Source organism: Lissotriton helveticus, chromosome 8, assembly GCF_964261635.1.
Source record: "Lissotriton helveticus chromosome 8, aLisHel1.1, whole genome shotgun sequence".
NCBI classification, from domain to species: domain Eukaryota; kingdom Metazoa; phylum Chordata; class Amphibia; order Caudata; family Salamandridae; genus Lissotriton; species Lissotriton helveticus.
The window spans coordinates 1,490,317,409-1,490,338,053 of record NC_136069.1 but is presented as its reverse complement, the minus strand read 5'-3'; the positions used below and the strand labels follow the sequence as shown (position 1 = coordinate 1,490,338,053).

The 20,645-nt window shown below is 44.4% G+C and overlaps 1 protein-coding gene across 1 annotated transcript in view; it reads right to left on the bottom strand.

The window, feature by feature from the left end:
• The window catches only part of RAB38 (RAB38, member RAS oncogene family), a 317,605-nt gene that overhangs the window by 140,565 nt on the left and 156,395 nt on the right, over positions 1-20,645 (bottom strand). Inside the window, exon 2 of the mRNA XM_078656234.1 lies at positions 13,992-14,272. Within this exon, the coding sequence (XP_078512360.1) occupies positions 13,992-14,272 (281 nt within the window). The remainder of the gene's footprint in view (positions 1-13,991; positions 14,273-20,645) is intronic.

Genomic DNA, 20,645 nt, shown 5'->3' with positions numbered 1-20,645 from the left:
GACACCAACACTCCAGCAGTTGGACTTATCCCAGATATACCTGCACTCCAGCAAGATGAATATTAAAAAAGCACCTCTAATTATTCTGCAGCCTTTCCCTCCCCTAAACAGGACCATGAAAGTACAAAAATATTTCATGTGCCCTGTAAGACCCGACAGCATTAGGGAGGCTTCCCCTATTTATTTCAACCCTTCAGTACACCTCTCGGCCTGTGGAAGACTCAGAAGGACTGTTGTGCACCTCTGCAAGTAGGACTGCTACTCTGCTGCCCTATTGCCTGCTGCCCTGCTGCCTGAATGAAGCGCGGAACCTGCATATTGAACCCAGTGTCAACACAGTCACTCCTAGAACCAGTTGGCTGGCCAGCTGATAAGAGTCCAGGGACAGGACAGGCTCCAACATTCTTGAACCCTGCACCTAGACTTTGCAAACTGTGAGTCCTGTACCCTAAAAGTGTGCCACCCCTGTCCTGGACCATTGAAAGTGGGCCTGACGGAGCTCTGCCAGCTCATCTGTGGTCCCAGCAAAATGGACGCAGGGCAACGCATCACCTCCCTGACCTCCGCATAACTGCTGTGTGACACATTCCTGAACCAGAAGTTTGCATCGCAACCCCCAGCACCTCAGAAATGCTGCTGCACCACGCATCTCCACGCAGGACATCTCATTGCCACTGCAGCTCCTTGGAACCACCGCTGCACAATGCGTCTCCCGCAAGGACTTCACATCAGCACGACAGCTCCTCAGATGTGCTGCTATGCAATGCACTTCCCCACACATACTTCACATCACCCCCGCAGCACCGCAGAACCACTGCTGCTTGACGCATCTCCAAGCAAGGACTTCGCTTCACCTCTGCTGTGCAATGCATCCTCTCTGCGGGACTTCACATTGTTCCTCAACCAGTATATTAAGGTACTTCATTCAGCGGGTCTATTTTGGTTCCTATAACTAGCCAATGCTCCAGAGTGGTTGGCCTGAACTTGTGACTTTGTCCCGGTCCAGTGCGACCACATCACCATAGTTGGCGCTTTGTGCTTCCAGGCACTATGTTCACTTAAACCCTTAAATTGCATTTTTCTGGTTCTACTGATGCCTTTTTGTCATTTTGGTGTGAAATAATTCATTAAATTGTACTCTATTTACCTAAATTGTTGTGGAATTTTTCTTACGTGCTGTTTTCACTTTTTTACTGTTTGAAGGGCTGCATAAATACTTTACACATTGCCTCTACGTTAAGCCTTACTGATTTGTGTCATGGTACCAGAGGGTTAATCACAGGGTAATTTGGGGTTTACCTGTGTTTCACCCTGAGAGAGATTGTGGTTTCTGCTTGAGTAGGGTTTCACACCCCTCAAATACTAACCAAATTTCCAACATGCTCCCTTTCAGGGTGCCCAGTTAGACACTCTGACTATTTAGCAAAATGTTCAACAGGGCCAAATATCCCCTCCCTCCCTGAATCTACCAATTCTTCGAAACCTGCAATCATCTATGGAGGCAGTGGTCAGCGCCAGTGGTGCAAGTGGGCAGTGTCAGAGGGGAAGTGTAGGTAGCGTCTTAAGAAAACTAATTTCTGTAAAGTTGGGGCCCTAGGCCCTCATGGTGGAGTAAAGGATGACACAGGACACCAGTTAGGGGATAGTAGATCTGGCCACGAGCACGTGCGCTCGGGTCTTTTATTAACAGCGTCACCTGACCCAGTGACGTCTGTGGTGGGTGGGTGTTTAGTGTAGGGTTACACATGGAACAACTAGACTGTGTCCTAGCAGGACACTACATTCCTCCCAAACTTTAATGAAAGGAAAAGCGAATGTCCAACCTGCAAGAAAACAGAACAATAACATTTGATAGCCCCAACAGATCTTCTTCAGGCGATCAGCTGGGAGACTGTTGAAAGTTCCAGGACTACAAAGTCAGTCAGATGAGCTTCACCTCGGCGGTGTACTTCAGATCATCCTTGTCTTGCTGTGTTGACGCTTATATACAGTGTTCATCACTTGGAGCATCGGGAGCAGAATGGGTGTGACCCTTGAGGGCTCTCTCAGGTATTCCCAGTCCAGTGAATGACAACGCTTGTTGGTTGTAGGAGACGACTATGGCACGAGAGGTCTTTCTTTGGATTTGCTGATCTTGATGCCTTCACATCTCCGTCCGGCCAAGTAACTTCCGACTTGCCTTTCTTGCCAGACTCCTCTCTCACTGGAGCCTCGAAGACTGGCCTCTCCTGCTTGGACTCTTCTCTCACTAGAGACGCTGGGAGGACCCTCTTGCCGGACACGATGGGACCGGGTGGACCGTGCAGGCTTCGCATGAGCCGCGCAAAGGCGTCGCTGCCGAACTGCCAACGGACTCACCACCAAGTCTCTCATGATGTCCTCGGGGGTGTTGCTGTCATCCGCCAGGATGGTCTTGCCGTTAGGACATGGGTTCAGTGTCTTCTTCAGACCGTTTCTCGGTGCCAGGTGTTTACCTGGGGCCTTCATGCTTCCTGTTGCCTGTCGTGGAGCTGCCGCTGCTGCACCTCTCCCATCCGGATTCCTCTCTCACAGGACATGCGGCCGAGGCCCTTGTCCCCTGGACTGCCACATGATCGCGTGGGCTGTGCGGGTCGCTGCGGAACTTCGGACATGGCCACAGTCGAGTCTTGTGTAGTCCACAAGGGTGGATTGTCTAGTGCTCGGGTATGCTCTGCTTCGGCAAGCTTCAGGTTCACGGGGCACCCATGCAGTTCTTCAGTGGTTGGTCTCCTCGAATGCAGGTTGTAGGGATTACTGGGATCCACACGGATGTTGCGATGTTTCTTGGCCAGCACCGATGTTCCTGTGTGCTGACTGTTGCGATGTTCCTTGAACAGCACCGATGTTCCTGTGTGCTGTGGTTCTCTCACCTCCACTGTGGAGTGATGTTGTGTTACTCCATTCTTCCTCTTTGTTCACTTCCTCGACGCGGTCCGGTCTTCTTTCTTGCTTACTCATGCTAACCAGGCTTTTCCATGTAGTGGGCCCTCTACATGTCGTCCCCTTGGTCTTGTCCATGTGGTAGGACACTGTCTTCACTTGGCTTGGTGACTAGACCTGTCGTCTTATCTTCCTGTCCCTTCTTCCTTTTCTTTATGGCGTCGCGCCCTTTCTTTCCATGTTCCTTCTTGCGACGTGGTCTGGTCCTCTTGCTGTCGTTGGCCTTCCCGACCAGTCTTCCCCAGGCGGCGTGCACTCCACCTGTTTCGTTCTGGTTTGGGCATAGCTCTCCGGCATGGTGTTCTTCTCTTCTCTGACTGGGCCAGTTGTCGCAATCTTCTCTGTTGTTGCTTTTCTTTCCTTGGTGACCAGACTGGGTGGTCGGTTTTCATCTTGGGCATGAGTTGTCATGCTGTGCTATTTTCTTTGTGGTCGCTATTCACCGTCACGGTGTTTTGGCGTTGGCGCGCTTTTGTCTGCGCGGAGGAGGGTTGCGTCACCGCTCCTGGTGCATGCCGCCATGCGTGCTGACGATGGCGTTCTGGTTGCTGTGAGACATCGCTGTCTCCGTTGGGGGCTTTTGTGCTCTGTCCCGTGGCGTTGGCGTGTCGCTGTGTAGCGTCACTCTGGCGCTCCTGGCACGTTCCGGCGCAGTGCTGCGCGGTCCTGCCGTGCGGGTGTGGAGTTCTTGGACGCCTGTTGCGAGTCGTTGGGTACTTGCTGCTTTGGCTGTTGTCAGGGACTTGCTGCTTTGGACCGTTGGCGGGGGTAGTTGATGCTGCGGTGAACACCTGTGGCCACAAGGCGTCGCTGCTCTCTCCGTCGTCTGATCTCGGCAGTCGTTTCCCTGGACGTTCTTCCAGTGCTTGGCAGTCGTTTCCTCCAGACGTTCTGTCAGTGCTTGGATGCTTAGTGAGGCGTTCGTGCCTCTTCCCACGTCGCGCTGGAAGTGGCAGCTGCCGACTCCTTGCTGGTGTGTGTGGGTGTCTTCTGCGCTGTTGCGCACTTACTTGCTGCGTGAGATTATATGCTTTTCTTGGGGCGTTACTCAGTCTGTTGCCCTTTGCTGCTGCTGATTTATCTTGTGTTGTGCAATGCTTGTTTTATTTCTCCTGGTGGCAGGTGCGCTTTTCCTTTAGGCCACTGGGTGGCAGTAATGCTGGCTTCCTCTTTGCTCACAACTGTCTTCCCTTGTTGAGCACTCTATTAACTCGGTGCACATGAGGGGCAGGAGTTGCTGCTGTGACCTGGTGAGTCTCTGCATTATTCCCGTGACCCCAGGACGTGCAAGGGCTCCATGCACGGTGTGTGGGTCACAGGGGGTTTAGCTAGGGTTGCTGTGGTGCTCTAGTTGGCGGCGCTACTGCAGAGGCTTGCTTGTTCAGCTCTGGGCAGATTCCTTCTCTCTCTCTGGCAGTGGGGGGCAAAGAAGGCGTTATTTTTGTGTACTGCCAGGGGAAGGGCAAAACGTCTGTGTGTGCATGAGGGGGGAAATGCTCCTTTATGCTGAGGGCTCTCGCACACAGTTCTGGATTATTTCGGCGTCCCTGGCTGCTCCATTACTCTGCCGGTGCTCTGGTTAGCGTCGGTGGGTGCAGTCTTTACCTTCCTCCCCGCATGCGGCAGCCATGGCAGTCCTCGCACGGGGGGGGGGTTCGGAGCTTTCCTCCGGCGGGGGAGCGCGTCGCTCCTGTCACTCCTCCCTGGGCGGGGGCGCTCGAGGCAGGCCGCGGGTGGGCTCCGCCGGCTCTGCCTATTTAGATTCTGGTGATTGTCCGGTGCGGCAGGCTTCACTTTCCCCGGTCTCCCGCCACAGCAGCCTCACCTTTCACGCGCTGCGCGGCGGAGACCAGCCATGTTCGTAGCAGGCCGCGGGTGGGCTCCGCTGGCTCTGCTTTGTCCTTCCTCGCTGGGGGTGTTTCCGGCGGCCCGCGGGTGGGCTCCGCTGGCCTGTTCAATGCCCAGACCACGTTGCGAGGGGGGTCGGGAGGCGGTTAGCTACTCCGCCCCTTCCCCCTCGTAGTTCACTTAAGGTACGGGTCCGGCCGCACACTCCCCACGCCGTCTACAGTCTCTACGCCCACCGCCTTCACTCATACACGCGGCGGGGACAGGGGACACCTCGGGCAGGCCGCGGGTGGGCTCCGCTGGTCTTGCTTATACTTTGGCATAGTTCATGGCGGGCACTTCGCCCCTGGAGCTCACCTTCGGCCTGCGGGCCTGATGCTCTGTCGCGGACGTGGCGGGTGGGCTCCGCCCGGCCGGTACACCTCTCCGGTGGGGTCTCTGCCTCGCGGTCGTCTCAGGTGGGCACTGGGCGGTCCGCTCCTCCCTGGTGGTGCCTGTTGGTGGCGGCCGACGCGGGTGGGCTCCGGTCAGCTTGCTGTGGGCCTCCCGGTCGCTGCGGGGCTCCGACGTGCCCACCGGCTTCTCGGCGAGCTGCGCCGTGCTGCAGGGGATGCCCTTTAGGCGGGCAGCTCTCTCCCCCTTTCAATCGATTTTTGGCCAGTGGCACGCATGGGCTTCACTACCGACCTCGTCGCCAATGTAAAGTTGGGGCCCTAGGCCCTCATGGTGGAGTAAAGGATGACACAGGACACCAGTTAGGGGATAGTAGATCTGGCCACGAGCACGTGCGCTCGGGTCTTTTATTAACAGCGTCACCTGACCCAGTGACGTCTGTGGTGGGTGGGTGTTTAGTGTAGGGTTACACATGGAACAACTAGACTGTGTCCTAGCAGGACACTACAATTTCCACCTACACTTATTTTTTTTGGACAAATTAAGCAGTGTTGTCAACAAAACTAAACTTGACTACGTACGGCTGAACGAACTCTCCTTCACCCTACCCATCATTATTTGTTAAACCCCTCGGTATCACTTTCGTCAACAGTACACTGGCTTTAATATCTCATATAAATAAGTGTGCCGAATCCGAAAATGTATTTCTCCGTGCCCTGAGGACAATCAAACATCTCCTAACTCTGTATGAAATGAGAATCGAGGCTCACGCACTTTTCATATCTTGCTTTGATTAGGGCAAAAATGCTGCTGCTTTTAAAAGCTGTAAACTGATTATGACCGGGTTGCAGCAGATTTTGAGACGCGAATAGCTATGCTTGAGTACACCAATTATGTAAAACATATTTTCACCAATGTTCAGATCCAGCTTACATTCTCCACCGAGAATTGTTTACATAATCAACTAGATAAAAGCCGACCACAGCAAAACGTCGTATAAACGAACACAAGGATACTAATTAAATGTGCCCAGGAAAGCACAGTCGTAAATCATCGAAATGCACCTCATGGGGTTTTACTGCGATAGCACCACAAAGTTTCAAACAAAATATGATATCCGAACATACATTTGGAGGTGTTAAAATCCTTACCTCTTAGTGAGAGAGCACTATTTAAAAGCATGGCGCAATTCTCACTATTTATATAGAACACATCTTAAAATTAATCGTGAATTTTATTGACAAGATATTGCATTGATCAACTCAGTGGAACTTATTTTGTTAACCACAGAAGGATCAAAAGCTAAGTAGGGGATTTTAGAAAGTGGACCAGTGAGTTGGTTTATAAATAAATACCTGCGGCAGCTGTGCACACAAAGATGTTTTCCAAACACCTTAGTTCAGGTTATTTCTCACAAGTTATGTTAAGCATGAGTCTTGTCCACCACTGCTCTTCCTCCTTCGAGTTTCTTTTCTGCCCATCAGCAAAGTTTTATGTATATGATTTTTACCGTAATTTCGCACTTCGGGAATCTTAGCTTTTACATTTATCGACAGAACGTTTTATGAAAGTCAGTCCCATCTATACTGATATAGCAAGGGAGGGCTTTGAGTGGCCGAAGGATCCTCTCCAACAGTAGGGCTCGAGTCGGGGTACCACGCGGGTGGACGGCGTCCCCCCACTTATTTTACCGTTTTTTTTTTTACCGGGTGGACGCCGTCCCCCCGCCCAAAAGCTGGACTTTCAATTAGTAGTTGCAGAGGCAGGATGAAAGCAAGGGATGATTGAGTGAGAAGAGGAAGATGGCGCAGAGAGGGGAGAAGCAGATGTACAAGGAAAGAGGATACACGAGAGAAGAACAGAAGACCGTTCGAGAGTGGAGAATGTGCCAGCAGAGAACCAAGAGGCAGGAGTCAGGCTATGAATAGTGGGGTGGAGTGGCGCTAAAAGGGCAGCTCAGGAGGCGTGCCTTGGGGCGTGGACAGAGGGGGCAGTGTCACGGTGAGTGGAGAAAGCTGTGACATGTCTACTTCTATACATTGACCCTTCCGAGATAGTCTTACCACAGCCGGCAAATATGTGGTACCTTCGGCTCTCCAGCATGAGCGAGATAAGGCTCGTTACAGTAGCCATTGTGAAAATACCTGTAATGAATGGGGAATACCGTTTGTGATGTCACTTCCTGTGTGCCGTCACTTCCGGTGACACCACCTAACTTGGAGCGTCCCCCCGCTTCTTTTTTTAGGACCTGTGCCCCGGCCAACAGGTACTGGCAGCAATAATATTCCTTTTAAAGATGAGAAACGTCCAGGGGTTCTGTTCTGTTCCTTTTAAAGACGAGAAACGTCAAGGGGTTCTGTTCTGTTCTGTTTTCTCTCTCCTTCCAGAATGTCCACCTATTTTCCTTCACTACCTAATCCTTTGGTTGCCCTCACTCTTCTGCATTCGGCATCAATGCATTGGTTGTGAGGAGGGAGCACCTTTACTCACACTTTCACCTACATCTTGTGCAGCTCCATTCCTTCCTGAAATGGGGGGGCCATTTAGAAGTAGGAAGGACATCACTAACACAGCTGGGAAGTAATCAGGTTACAATCACCACTGCTCACTGCTTCGTTCTTGTTCATGCTGAACAGGAGGTCTTTCATTCTATGACCTCCCGCATCAACCCAGACTGGGCAACTGCAGCCTATAGGGCCGGTTCCAAATGCCATTTCTTCCTGGCAAAATAAACATTTTGTCAGACCCAAACCTTCCTTTTCAAAACCTATGTCACCCCTAAAGTAGGTCCTAAAGGCTCAAAGCACAGGGTACATTGTATTTAAAAAGTAGGACATGTCTACTAGTTTTGCATGTCCTGGAAATGAGAAACACCTAAACCTGGGTTTCACTGTTGTAAGGCCTATCTCTTCCATTGTCTAACAATGGGTTACCTTATTACATTAATAAGTGCTTACCTTAGACTTGTGAGCAGATAGAAATGTACTGTTTACACTCAAATGAATTGTAATTTTAAATCCTCTTTAATTGTAAAATTTATCTGAAAATGCCACTTTTACAAAGTTGGCATTCTTACTGCCCTAAACCAAATGTGCTTTTCTGCCAGTGTTCAGGGTCACATAACTGGGAATGGCTCTGCTGTTGTGGGTTCTGTATTTCTTCCCCACATTGAGATAGAAAAGGCCTAGGTGTAGAATGAGAGGGTCTTCCTTACTGACTGGCTGAGGAGGAGTTGTGCCCTACCCTGATTACATTTCAAATGTCCCCATACACCAAGGAACCAGGCACCAGGCCTGCTATTACTTTTGTCACCCTAGACAGTTTGAAGCCACACCCAGGAGAAGGGAAATAACTGACCAGAAGCAGGTTATTGGTAGGTCAGGGAATTCCCCACACAATGGCTGGCATCAGGTTTACAAGTGGTACCTTCGGAAGGTCTCAATAGAACACACCAGTACATGTGGAAGGTGCAGAAGAAGGACATCTCTTCTGTCAGAAAAAGGGAGATTAGACCTGCTTGCCTTGAACCCAGGATCTTAGAAATAACTTCAACGGTCAAGTGGCTGACCTCCCGTTCGAGCTACAGGGACACAAGAAGACTCCTTGCACCTGGCCAGTACAATCTGGATCTGCCTGGACCTGTCTGAACCCGCCTGCTGGCCTCTGCTGGAGTGAGTCTAGAACACCAGGAGGTGCCTTACAGATTCTCATCCTTTGGCTGGCATCTGAGTGCACGCCTATTGAAGAAAAGGTGATGATACAGAAGTTTTCAGAATCGATTTCCCGTGGCCATCACCAATGTGAAGCTCTAGCGGGACCTGCCCATTGCGCCAATAGTACCATTCGCATCAGCCGCCAAAATGAATCTCCTGTGAGGCCTGTTTGTCTCGCCGATAGCGACAGCCCACACGGCAATGTGAACCTCTAGCTAGTCCCAGCTCCTTGTGCAACAACAGTGACCATTCGCAACCTCCGACCAGCTCCTCATACCACTAACATGAACAACAGCTCCTCAAGCGGACTTTAGAAGGTATCACTTCAGCAGGTTGGACCTGGTCCCTATGACCAACCCATATGCCATTGTGGTCAAGTTCATAAACTTGTGACTTTCCACCTGTGCTTTTAGGCGCTATTTTCACCTAAAACTTTACAAACTCGAATCTTCAGTCTACTGATTGAATTGTATACAGATATGGTTTTATCGAATTTAGTCTTTGGAATCTCAATCAAGTCGTTTTTTTTTGTGTTTTTTTTTTGATTTTCAACAACCTTTATTGTCATTCGTGCTCATTTACACAGCAGTGTGCCTACAACCATAGCAGGCCGGCAGCGATTCACTTTAATCAATGAAGGAGCATAAGAGTATTAAAAGAAAAAGAAGACAAAGCATAGCTGCATGGAGGCATCCAACATCACTGTAATGCATAAGCAGTCTGTTCGTGACTGGGTAGACAGTAGGCCAGCAGTCGGGTGAGTGGTTACTATGGAATGAACATTGTGAAACAGTTCAGACAGTGGTGCAGGAAATTCCGGTATCTTGAACATGCAGCATGGAACCAATCTGATACCTAAAGCATTCGCGCCCTCTCTAACACCCGTGTCAACTTAAGCGTTATGCGTGACTGCTACCTGAAAGACTAAGAGGAACATCACCTCGGTTTATCACGTTCCACCATTACCACCCCGCAGTTCAGCCACACGGACACAGGTCTGCGGGTCCGCAGAAGGTAAATCAAGCAACATCCTGCACATCCGTCAATTCGAGGGCACTCAGGGCAACCACAATCTCAGCATCCCCATCCCACCTAGATGCAAGGTGCGTGTGCCTATTCTGGGTCTGCCACGGGGGGCAAGTGTGCAGCCTCGTCAGTCCCAGTATCATCCGTCCCCTGTGTTGCAGTTTGTAGAAGGTATGCCTGTAGTGGACCCCATATATCAGACGGCCTGGATGTCACAGGTTATAGTTCTGAGAATATTCTCAATCAAGTAGTTTGATGAAGCATAATGTAAGAGTTTATTTTGCAAGGCGCATGATAGAAGTTATTTGGAGGAATATTTGTTTTTTAATGTATCTATTTAAAGAATGTTAGAGTCTAGAGCAGTGGCGGCTAGCATCTACGGGGAAGGGAGAGAGGGCGCCTGCAAACAAATACAATTAAATATTACAAAAACAAACGGGGGCACGAACTCACGAATACAATTTAGAAAAATATAAAAATAAATGGGTGCATGTGCAAATAAACCTAAAATAGAATAAAAGTAAAATTGACCTTAGGAAAGGACCTCCTGCTCAAGAAATAAGTATTTTGACAAAGGCAGGGAAACAGGCGCCATGACACTTGCGGATACAGCAAGGACTGTGGAAAGAATGTTCCAAACCCATTTGGTAGAAATTATTGAACAGCATTCAACCCCTCAAGCCAGATACCACACAGCCCCAAAATGCACAGAAAATTCTGATCAATTCCAGCTCAGCTCGATGTTTACATGAGACTGCTGGAATAAAGCGCTAAGAGCCACTTTAGTGGGCTTTCACATTCATGAAGATAACTCTGACGTTTATGTAAAACTACAGAGTTCGTTTAAATATTTTTTATTAGTTTTATTAAATATACATTAGTGCAATAGTCACAGGCATATAATACAGATCATAAATGATGTGCCCTACATGTACAGTAATTTGCTTTAAAAAGGTACACAGATAATTATAATAAATAGATTCAAACATAGGTTAAAAGGGAGAATACTCAGATAACTATAATTTACAAGTGTAAAATGATAATCCATATGTCTCAAATGCCTTGCACACACAAGCATTCAAGCACATTCCTACTACTGTAAAATTTAATTCATATCTTAAGTCTACTAAATTGAGTACAATAAAACTTTAACATCAATACCCCCACCCAGAGTTAACATGCATTAAGAAAAGCAATCATAAATAAAGTGTTCCAAATGGACAAGTATATCACAGTAGTACCCATTATCACCTAATTTATCAATATTTAACTAGATTTCCCTTCCCGTACCCGCAAGGACTCAGGGGACTATTCAAAGGATCTGAGTCTGCTTATGGTGCCAATAGCGGCTCCTGATGGGAGTGTTACCGGGCAGTGACGTGGGGTGGGGGAGGGGCTGGGTGGGAGGTAGTAAAGACCGGAATATGGATGAATGCAGGTAAGTAGACAATCAAATCAATAAAACAATTTTGTTGCGCGCGTGCAACAAAATTCATTTAATGGATTTGATTGTCAACTTACCTGCATTCATCAGTATTCCAGTGTTTACTACCCCCCACCCAGCCTCTTCCCCGCCCCAAGTCACTGCCTGGTAGCACTCCCACCAGGAGCCGCTACTGTCTGGTGCCAACAACCTGTAAAACTACAAAGAGACCAATCAGGCATCTAGAATGCACAGTGAGAGTAACTGTGATTCTTACTTCAGGCTGATCTAGAAACATTTTTGTGGAACCAAATGTGATCCCCATCATGGATCACATTTTTCACAATGCAAAAGCCAAGAGTGTTGCTGTTATTAGGGTCAAGCTGGCCCTTGTGCAGCACAGGCATTTTTCTGGTGGGCTGCATGTTAGGGGGCTACTTCTAGAGCTGGATGTGTTGCTAGGACCTATCCATGAAAAACCCCATAACCCATTCCTGTTCATGCCTCCAGAAGTGGGGGTGGGTATGAATTCTTTTCCCAGGAATGATTTTGGGTTCAAGTCCAACACTGCTGCGATTCAGAAACAGCACCTCATTTCCCTTACTGATCAATTTGCACATCTGATTCAAGAATCTCACCTTGAAATACATACAATCATTCCCATCTAGACTATGGGAATTCCTTGTATTTGGGCTCACCTAAAGTCATTGTCAAGAGCGTTCAAGCGGTCAAAAATAAAATGGCAAAGACCATTCTTAAGCTGCCCAAGTATTCCTCAGGCAAAAATGCTCAATTCTCATTGCACTGGCTCCTAGTGGAGCAAAGACTAAAGTTTAAGGGATTCTGCATGGCCAACAGGGCAATTAACAACAGAGCCCCCAGTGATTAGGGATCTCCTGGTAACCTTCACTCCCAAGAGGACACTAAGATCCCCTAATAATTCATGTCTTTTGAAGGTCTCACACCTTCAAAGGACCAGATAGGGTGGAAGATATTTTCCTTTTCTGTCCCTCAATTCCTATTGATCAGAGGACTGAACTCACGGAGAATACATTTATAAAGTTGCTAAAACCTTGGCTATATCCCAGCCAATCCACTCTGGTATAGTTATGGAGATATAAGGTGCATGTCATTACTCATGCAGCGCTGGTAAGCCTTAGGATAGATACTATGTTATGTTATGTCATCACATATCATAACATGCATAACCTGAAACATCTGCACTTGATGCTGAACCTCACGACCATCACACCTACACGCATTACTCTAAACCTAACTACAGCAATACTACTATATAGAGCCGAAAACTACACTAAAACAAAAAACCTCAGGATCCAGATCTTTGAAGCAAGGATAACCACAAATTACCAATTGGACCATAAACAACATTTATTAAATTGTTTACATTGTTTTCACTAGCTTATTCAAATAGGTCTTTTACAATTTTCCACAACAGTTTGTAAATTTGGGCAGGCATCTTAAGACTGTATGGGCACATACAAATTCCCAACTATTGTCCTACTTTGATACAAAATACTAACTAGAATGCCTTTCAGCCTCCTAATGTTATGCCCACCTTCAATATATCATTTATAGATAAAGAGAAAGGAAAGTGATTTCAAAAGCAGGCCACTCTCAATTTTAATTATATGGTATTGAGATAAAGTTAGGTGTGAATTTGGAAGAGGCTTAACCCCTACTCAGGTTTGTGGATAAAATAATTTACTTAGGATAATGCAATATGAAACTTAAGTGCACTTTTATCTTTTCTTGGTAGAGAAGATGTTCAATAGCCTGAATGGGAGGCTTAATTCTGCAATCACTAGTTAATTTAAGGTAGGTTGGTGCCAAACTACAATAATATGACATTTGCCTTCTAGCATATTATCTGTGAAAAATTGCATGGTATTGTTGTTTTGTAGTAATAAACACTTACTTTTTTTTAATACAGTGTGCTATCTAGTTAATCACCATCATGAAGTTTACACATAGGGACATACAATTAAAAGTGAATTAGCAAAAACAACACACTGAGCTTACAAAGGTAGAAATAATTACCATATTCAGAATGATGCATCAGATGCAACTGGTCATGTCTCAATAGGCAAGGTACAAAGAAAATGTCATTGGTAAATTGAATTGACACACTGTCAAATTGCAATGAACCACCAGTCATTCAATGGGATATGGCGTTCATACAACCGTTGATTTCAATAGTAAAGTATAAACTTTGGTCCTCTGGTTACACAAGCAATACTACTCACCAACATCTATAACTCACTATCCTAATATATCATTAGAAAACTCTGAGATGGACAATGAAATGCTGATGAAAATTCACAGATGGAAACTTAACAAACCGTGCCTGAGATCCCTACACAATGCGCCCATGAACCAAAGAAAAGAGTTTAAAATCCTTTACTTGGCCCCGAAAGCAATCGCTAGCACTAAAATGTGGACATCAAATGAAGAGATATGTCATCCTATTCAGCAAAGACCTCCGGCCATTAAACTAGAAGCCACTATCTGTGTCTTGAACCAACTTCTTTTTAGACTTGAAACAAATCAATGAAATATATATTATAGATTTTAGAAATATCAAAGTTCCAATAAAATGCTTAGCCTACCTTTGCTGATGTTTCAAACCAGCCCACAAATCCATTCTCCTTGCAGTACTGATCCATCTTGATGCCATTATTAATGAGCACATCCTTCCTCTGGTCACATTTATTTGCCAATAGCACTGTTGAAATAGGTGTGCCATTGGAATGAGTCAATTTAGAGTCTAAATCTTCTTTCCATTTTAGCACTGCTTCGAACGTAGCAGGTCTCGTCACGTCAAAAACGATGAATGCCCCAACAGCTTCACGGTAGTACACCCGTGTCATGTTCCCAAATCTTTCTTGGCCTGCAAAAAGAACAGTAAACATTATTTCATATGGTTTTCCAAATATCTTTTTTTTTTTTAATTCTGAAAGTTCGACCACTACTTTATAGGGAACCTCTTGTTGTATGTAACGAGACACTGTACCCCACAACTGAATTAGATGCATTTCCTTACTGAAGCAAAAAAGAATGTGCTTGTAAAAAAAAAGTATAGAGACATTTTACAGTGGTAGTCGTTGATCTTGGCTCATATTTTCTTTTCAAGAGTGTTATGCTAAAAGATGTAGTTTATGTGATTAACTTAGGGCCCGATTCTGATGCGGTTAGGAAATCTTCCCGATCAAATCGGTTTGGAAATGGTTTCTGACCGACTCAGATCAGGAGAGTCCAGCTGACTGAGTATGATGCATCTGGATGCTTCCAGATACGATTTGGTTGGACTCCCATTGACTTCTATGGGAGCTGATGTTCCTAACCGCATCGTAATCTGGCCCTCGGTTGGGAAGACACTTTAACGATCCGATTTGGAAGGAAAAAATGCCGTTAGGAGGCCTTCCTAACTGCATCGTAACTGGGCCATAGGTGGGAATGCTTTCCTAACTGCATCAGAATCGGGCCCTAAGTTGTAATGAAGCAAGGATTTGGGTCCTGTCGCCCTCCAAAGCCAAGCTCAATCTCCTTGCAGTGAAAGATGAAACAGTGGTTTTAGAACTGCTGCCTAAATAGAATTCAGCACATTCGGGTGGAGAATTGCATCTGGTAGCAGGGGTACTTACTTGTACATGAGTGGGTACAGACACATAACAAACTAAATATATCCATCCACGAAGTTAACAGTAATATGTTTACAGCCATGATTTAGACAAACATTTGCCAAAGGTAGTTACTATAGTGGAAACGGAAACCTACGTTTATGCTATGGGGAACGACAAATTGAAAAGAAAATGGAAACAGACCCTTGACAAATATTACTACTGGGAGTGCATAAATAGTGTGTGTGTGTGTGTGTGTGGTTGTGTGTGTGTCTGTGTGTGTTTGGGTCACGCAATAAGCTATGGTGTATTTGACAGCAGTATGGCTTTTTGTACACTAATAGCATTATTTTAATTTAATTCATTTGTTATTGATTATCATTTTTATAATATGAATTGCTTAGGTGTTTAGAATGTTTAGAGTCATATGACCATTTTTTCCTTTCATAAATTATATTTTTGGGTGGTCATTGTGCTGGTATTATTATGTCCTGCCTCCATTGATGTATATGTGATTTTCCTATGGTTCCATTGAGTAGCGTGTCACTAGCTCCAAGACTTTGCTGGAATAAAGTTGGGCCTTTTTGCTTTGTAGCACTGCTGGAGCAGATTTTGGTGCAACTTTTGTAACTGCAACTGACTTACCCTTTTGTAAGTGTGTTTTTGTGTTTTCGTATCCTTTCCTGTGTCCCACATTGTGCTAAATGTTCTCTATTTTCCAAGTTAGAGGTAAAATGAGGAAAGCGATTTCATTTTTAAAATAGTGCTACTTGTCATCTAATACTTATTTGCTAAAATCTTTATTAAACATGTAAAATGATTTATCAAGAAATGGGCTATATAGTTTAGTCGCGGTTCCACAATTAATTCCACCATTTTTAACTCGGTGCCTTTATACTTCAGCACTATGGACTAGAAAACAATTTGTTTGCTCCATTTCCAATTGCTAATGCAAATGGATCTTCCCTTGTTTTACTGCAAAGTTTCAGTGATACAGAAGCCTAGAGCAAAAACTTAAATCCTTGAGTTTTGGAGAAAAAGCCATGGATGTAGATTCACTAAAATGTGATGCTTAACCCGCATAGCATCACATGTGCTTTGACCGACTGATGATATCACCGCAAGTTACATCATAGGATCATGGAGCAAATTACATCATAGGAACCTCTTTGTGGTGTGTGGTTTCACCATATTCTGAGCTGGTGCATTTTAATGCAATCTGGTCAGTTGTGAAGTAGGTATAGTACAAGGTCTGAGGGACTTGACATGCTTGCTTTCGAATTACCTTTAATTCGGGGTAAGACTGTTGTCTTATCAACCTTTTGCTATGATGTTTGTCAAAAAAGTTTGTGTTGCTCCCAAAAGACTCAAGTTAGACATTGCACATTCTAATGATTTTCAAAAATAAGTTCAAATTGGACAAACAATTCAATATTAGAAGAACCCCCAGTACAGCTGAGAGACACCCATATTCCTCAGTTATAGAACTATACAAACTGACACCAAAAATACATGACATATTGACCAGATTTAAAAGATGAATAATACACTGCCCTAGGCACATGATAGTCAATGACATTGATACAAACATTTTTTCATATCAATGTTTGTGAAAGGACCATCAGTAAAACAGACAGGTTGAGGGCTTACTAACATTAGAAGACTGTTTACAGTTTAAAAAGTGTAAGTAACTTTGCATTGCACCTGTTAAGAGTATATTTATGAGCAATACCTACCTCTCCATGTGCATGAGCACACTCCCTATGTCCAAATTAATGGCAGAGGACTCATACCTAGGTAGATTGTCTCTCCAGTCCTGTATTTTCCTTCTTCTGTCAGAGAATTAGTAACTTCCCTCGCCGTCTCATCTACCAGCCTGCCTTGCTGAGGTGAGTATGGATTGAAAGGATGCACTTTGTATTCTGTTGTTGTTCATTTAAGATCTCAAATGCATGGGTCACAAAGACAATTCCAGGGGTGGCAAGGGAAAGCCGGGGGTCGCAGCTGCGACCTCAAGTGACCCCTTTACCACGTCCATGGGAAGAGACATTAAATCCATCCACTCTGCATGGCCACAGAACTGCAGAAGCGCCCCTCATTCCCCCAACATATATGAAGGCTTGAAAATTCTATTTAATGTTAGCATTTCTTTTTCAACTCAAATCAGCATTGTGGTCAAGCGTTTAGACCTGAACCATCTTTGCACTAAAATATCCTTATCTTTCTTTAGTGCACTCACCAGATACAATTGATAAGGTCCTTGGTAATAGCAAGGCTCGGGCTGTACAATTCCAATGTGGTTATACAGGACTGGCCATAACAACTGACCAAAATATTACAGTGACTGTAGAACATTGAAACAAGATTGTGTCTAAATCTTCGAAAAGCCTACATTGACAGTGCTTCAATGATTATTGGTAGAAGCGAAAATCAAGCTCAAGATTTTTAAATGAAGTACCTAAAGCACACTACATCCCAAAAAGAACTCTCCATGCAGCTACGTCACACTGGATCACCCAACAAATGTTCAAGAAGGAAAAATAAAGAATCAGATCGCTGAGAGTGCAAAGTCCAAGGCTATAGAATGCTCTGAACCTAACCTTAAATGCAGAACTCTACCATCCTACTACATTTGGCTAAGCTACGGATTTAATGGTGGTGAGTGAAGACTATTGAATGGAACTCATACCCTGTAGATGATTGAAAGCCTCGTACGGGTCTGGACTTTAATTCAAACTCTACAGTGCTCTGAAGTTTCCATAACTTGACTCCCATTTAAATATAACACAGGTTTGCATAGGTCTTGAAAACTTCTGTATCATCTGAATTTAGGTGTCCTACATCATTCATCTTCAATAAAATATTTTATAACTGTGACTGTATTACAGTTCTTTCTGAATTGAACAGACTTTCTTTGTTTTCATACCACTACAAACCAGAGACGTTTTAAGGCATGGGCAAAGTGGGCTCTGGCCCAGAGCCCCAGCCTTTCAGGAAGGTCCCTGATAGGTCCACCTCTCTTCTGCAGAGAGTCTTGCCCTAATGACCTTTGATAATTCTTAAACAGGTTGTTTTAATTGGTGTTTTAACTTAATTTGTTTTTATTGTGTGTGATGTGTGAGAGTATATTACTGACATTCTGTAGAGGAATTTTGTGCTGCATACAACATCCATAATAAAGTTTATTTTAAATCATAACAGGACCTCACATATGAGAAATGAGAGGGTGTTACAGAGATTATTTGCAGTAAAGTACTTATCGACGACCGGAAGACCATGTTAAAAAGAGAATGGAACAAACTTGGTATACGTACATGCAGACAAGCCATACTTGCATCAATGAATCCGGACAACCCAATGCTTAACATTCGATTTACCAAGTTCATGACAAGAGCAGCAATAAGATTTACAACCGGGAATGTCAACAAGTAACCAATGGTCAACATTAAATGGGATGATCTACCCCTTTGTACCGTGAAATAGCAGACGATCGAGGCTGTATTCTTTACATAGACAATTTACGGACACCACGTGTCTTAGGACCATTAAGTCATCATACGTAGTGTTCTTACTGTTTTAACAGATTTGTGTTTTTAGCAGTACCTACTATGTATCTTTATAATCCTGGTTTTCGTCCTGTGTTTATTTTTAGTAGACGCTAACTCATACAGGACAACAACGGCTCCTAAGTGTCCTTTTTAATATGACTAATAAGTTGTTCAATCATGTGAATTAATTGTATTTAGTTTTTTTTTCTCTTAAACAACCTCAGATGAATGCTACTTTTAATATTCTTTGATGCCACAAACGGATGATTGTAATGATTTTAATTAATCAAACAATAAAGTTTTATTATTATTATTATTATTTCAGTAATATTAGTGAACTGCTGCTGTTACAATCCCTGAATATTAGATGTAAACACATTTAGAATTTGGATGAGTGTGGCTGTGCACTGTCAGTGTCTTGCCAAAGAGGGCATTAAAGAGCTGACATTGGATCATGAATTCAAAGGTGTTCCGAATAGGGGTCCCCAAAATATAATTGGCCCAGGGCTGACAAAATCCTTAAGATGTCCCTACTACAAACATTGCCTTTGAGTCACACCGTTGAGAAAATAAATATATCTTATTGCACATCATTGTGCTATGACACTCTTCCAGATAATTCTCCTCATGGGCTGAGCAGGGCTTGAAAAATGCTTGCCACAATATACCAACGGTATTACAAAAGCTTTGTATTGGTGCACGAATAAGGAAGTATTCATTTGCACAATTTCCACTAAATATGTAATAGGGAACAAAGCAAATGGGAATCAGACTAAAGTTTTACACAATGGATGGCAAAACATGGAATAATTTCTCAAACCGTATTTATGCCATGTTGACTTTCTAAAATGTGGAAAATACATTTGTACACTGCCCGAAAGTGAAAATGGCATTACCTTTGAGACAAATGCAGCTTGTTCCATTTTCCCCCTAAATAAGTAAATAGGGCAAAATAATTTCTATCTATTATTTAAAAAATAATAAACTTACTTATAGACCTATATGTCTGTGTTAGAATTTTTAATACATGTCTAAAAACATTCTAAATCAACTAATGTGTTATGTGTATGTTTAGTGGTGGAGGCACAATTTTCTTCCACTTTTTGTGCATTTGTGGATAACATTTCCTATAACATGGTGTAAAGCACAATTATATGCTCCATTCACTACTACACAAGCAGGAATACAATACATCATGTATTTACCCAGCTTTTTTTCACCAGTGCTAACTTTCGGTAATATTGCCATAGAAAGGTTGTTCCTTGCATGGAAGTTAAATGTGCATAGCCTGTGTTTCAGAGCAAGTCCATACAAGGATCCTCCTTTCAGCTCCAGAATATATTTCTGTGTGTGGGTATGTGTGTGTGTGTGGGTGTGTGTGTGTGTGTGTGTGTGTGTTGGAGTGTGTGAAGATTACTACTCACAGTGAAGTATTTGCATCTTTAAATGACACTATAGGCCATATGTACAATCAGGTGTACAAACATTAGGAATAATGATTTCCTAATTGCGATTTGGAGATAATTGCAAGTATGAAATCAGTATTTGTAGTGTATGAAAGTCTTTTGAGTTTTATTAGGGATTCCTTATGGATTGCAAACAGACCTGCCTTATGCATATTAATGAGAAAGGTCACAATTTGCGACCCACTAGGAATCGCAGCCATCAAAGGGATGGTGGCCTGCTGAGGTCAGCAGACCACTATGTCTGTGATTATTTTTTAATAAAGCAATCTTGTTTCAATTTTAATAGACCCCTTTTGCTTAAAGGGAAATGGGATGCATTTAAAAACATAAGTTGATACTTTTCAGTTTCATTTTTTAAGAACGTTTTCAACATTCTCAAAGGGGAAAGGGGCTAACTGTTTGAAGCTCAACACTGACTAGACCGAAGTGCTGATCTTTGGCAGCCATGCCTCCCCCTGGAATGACACCTGGTGGTCCACCAACCTCCGTCTCACTACCACACCAAAAGACCACACCCGCAACCTTGCCATCATCCTGGACAGCAAACTCACCGTGAAATGACAGATCAACGCAGTCTCTTCTGCCTGCTTCCACACTCACCACATGCTCTAAATACTCTTCAAATGGCT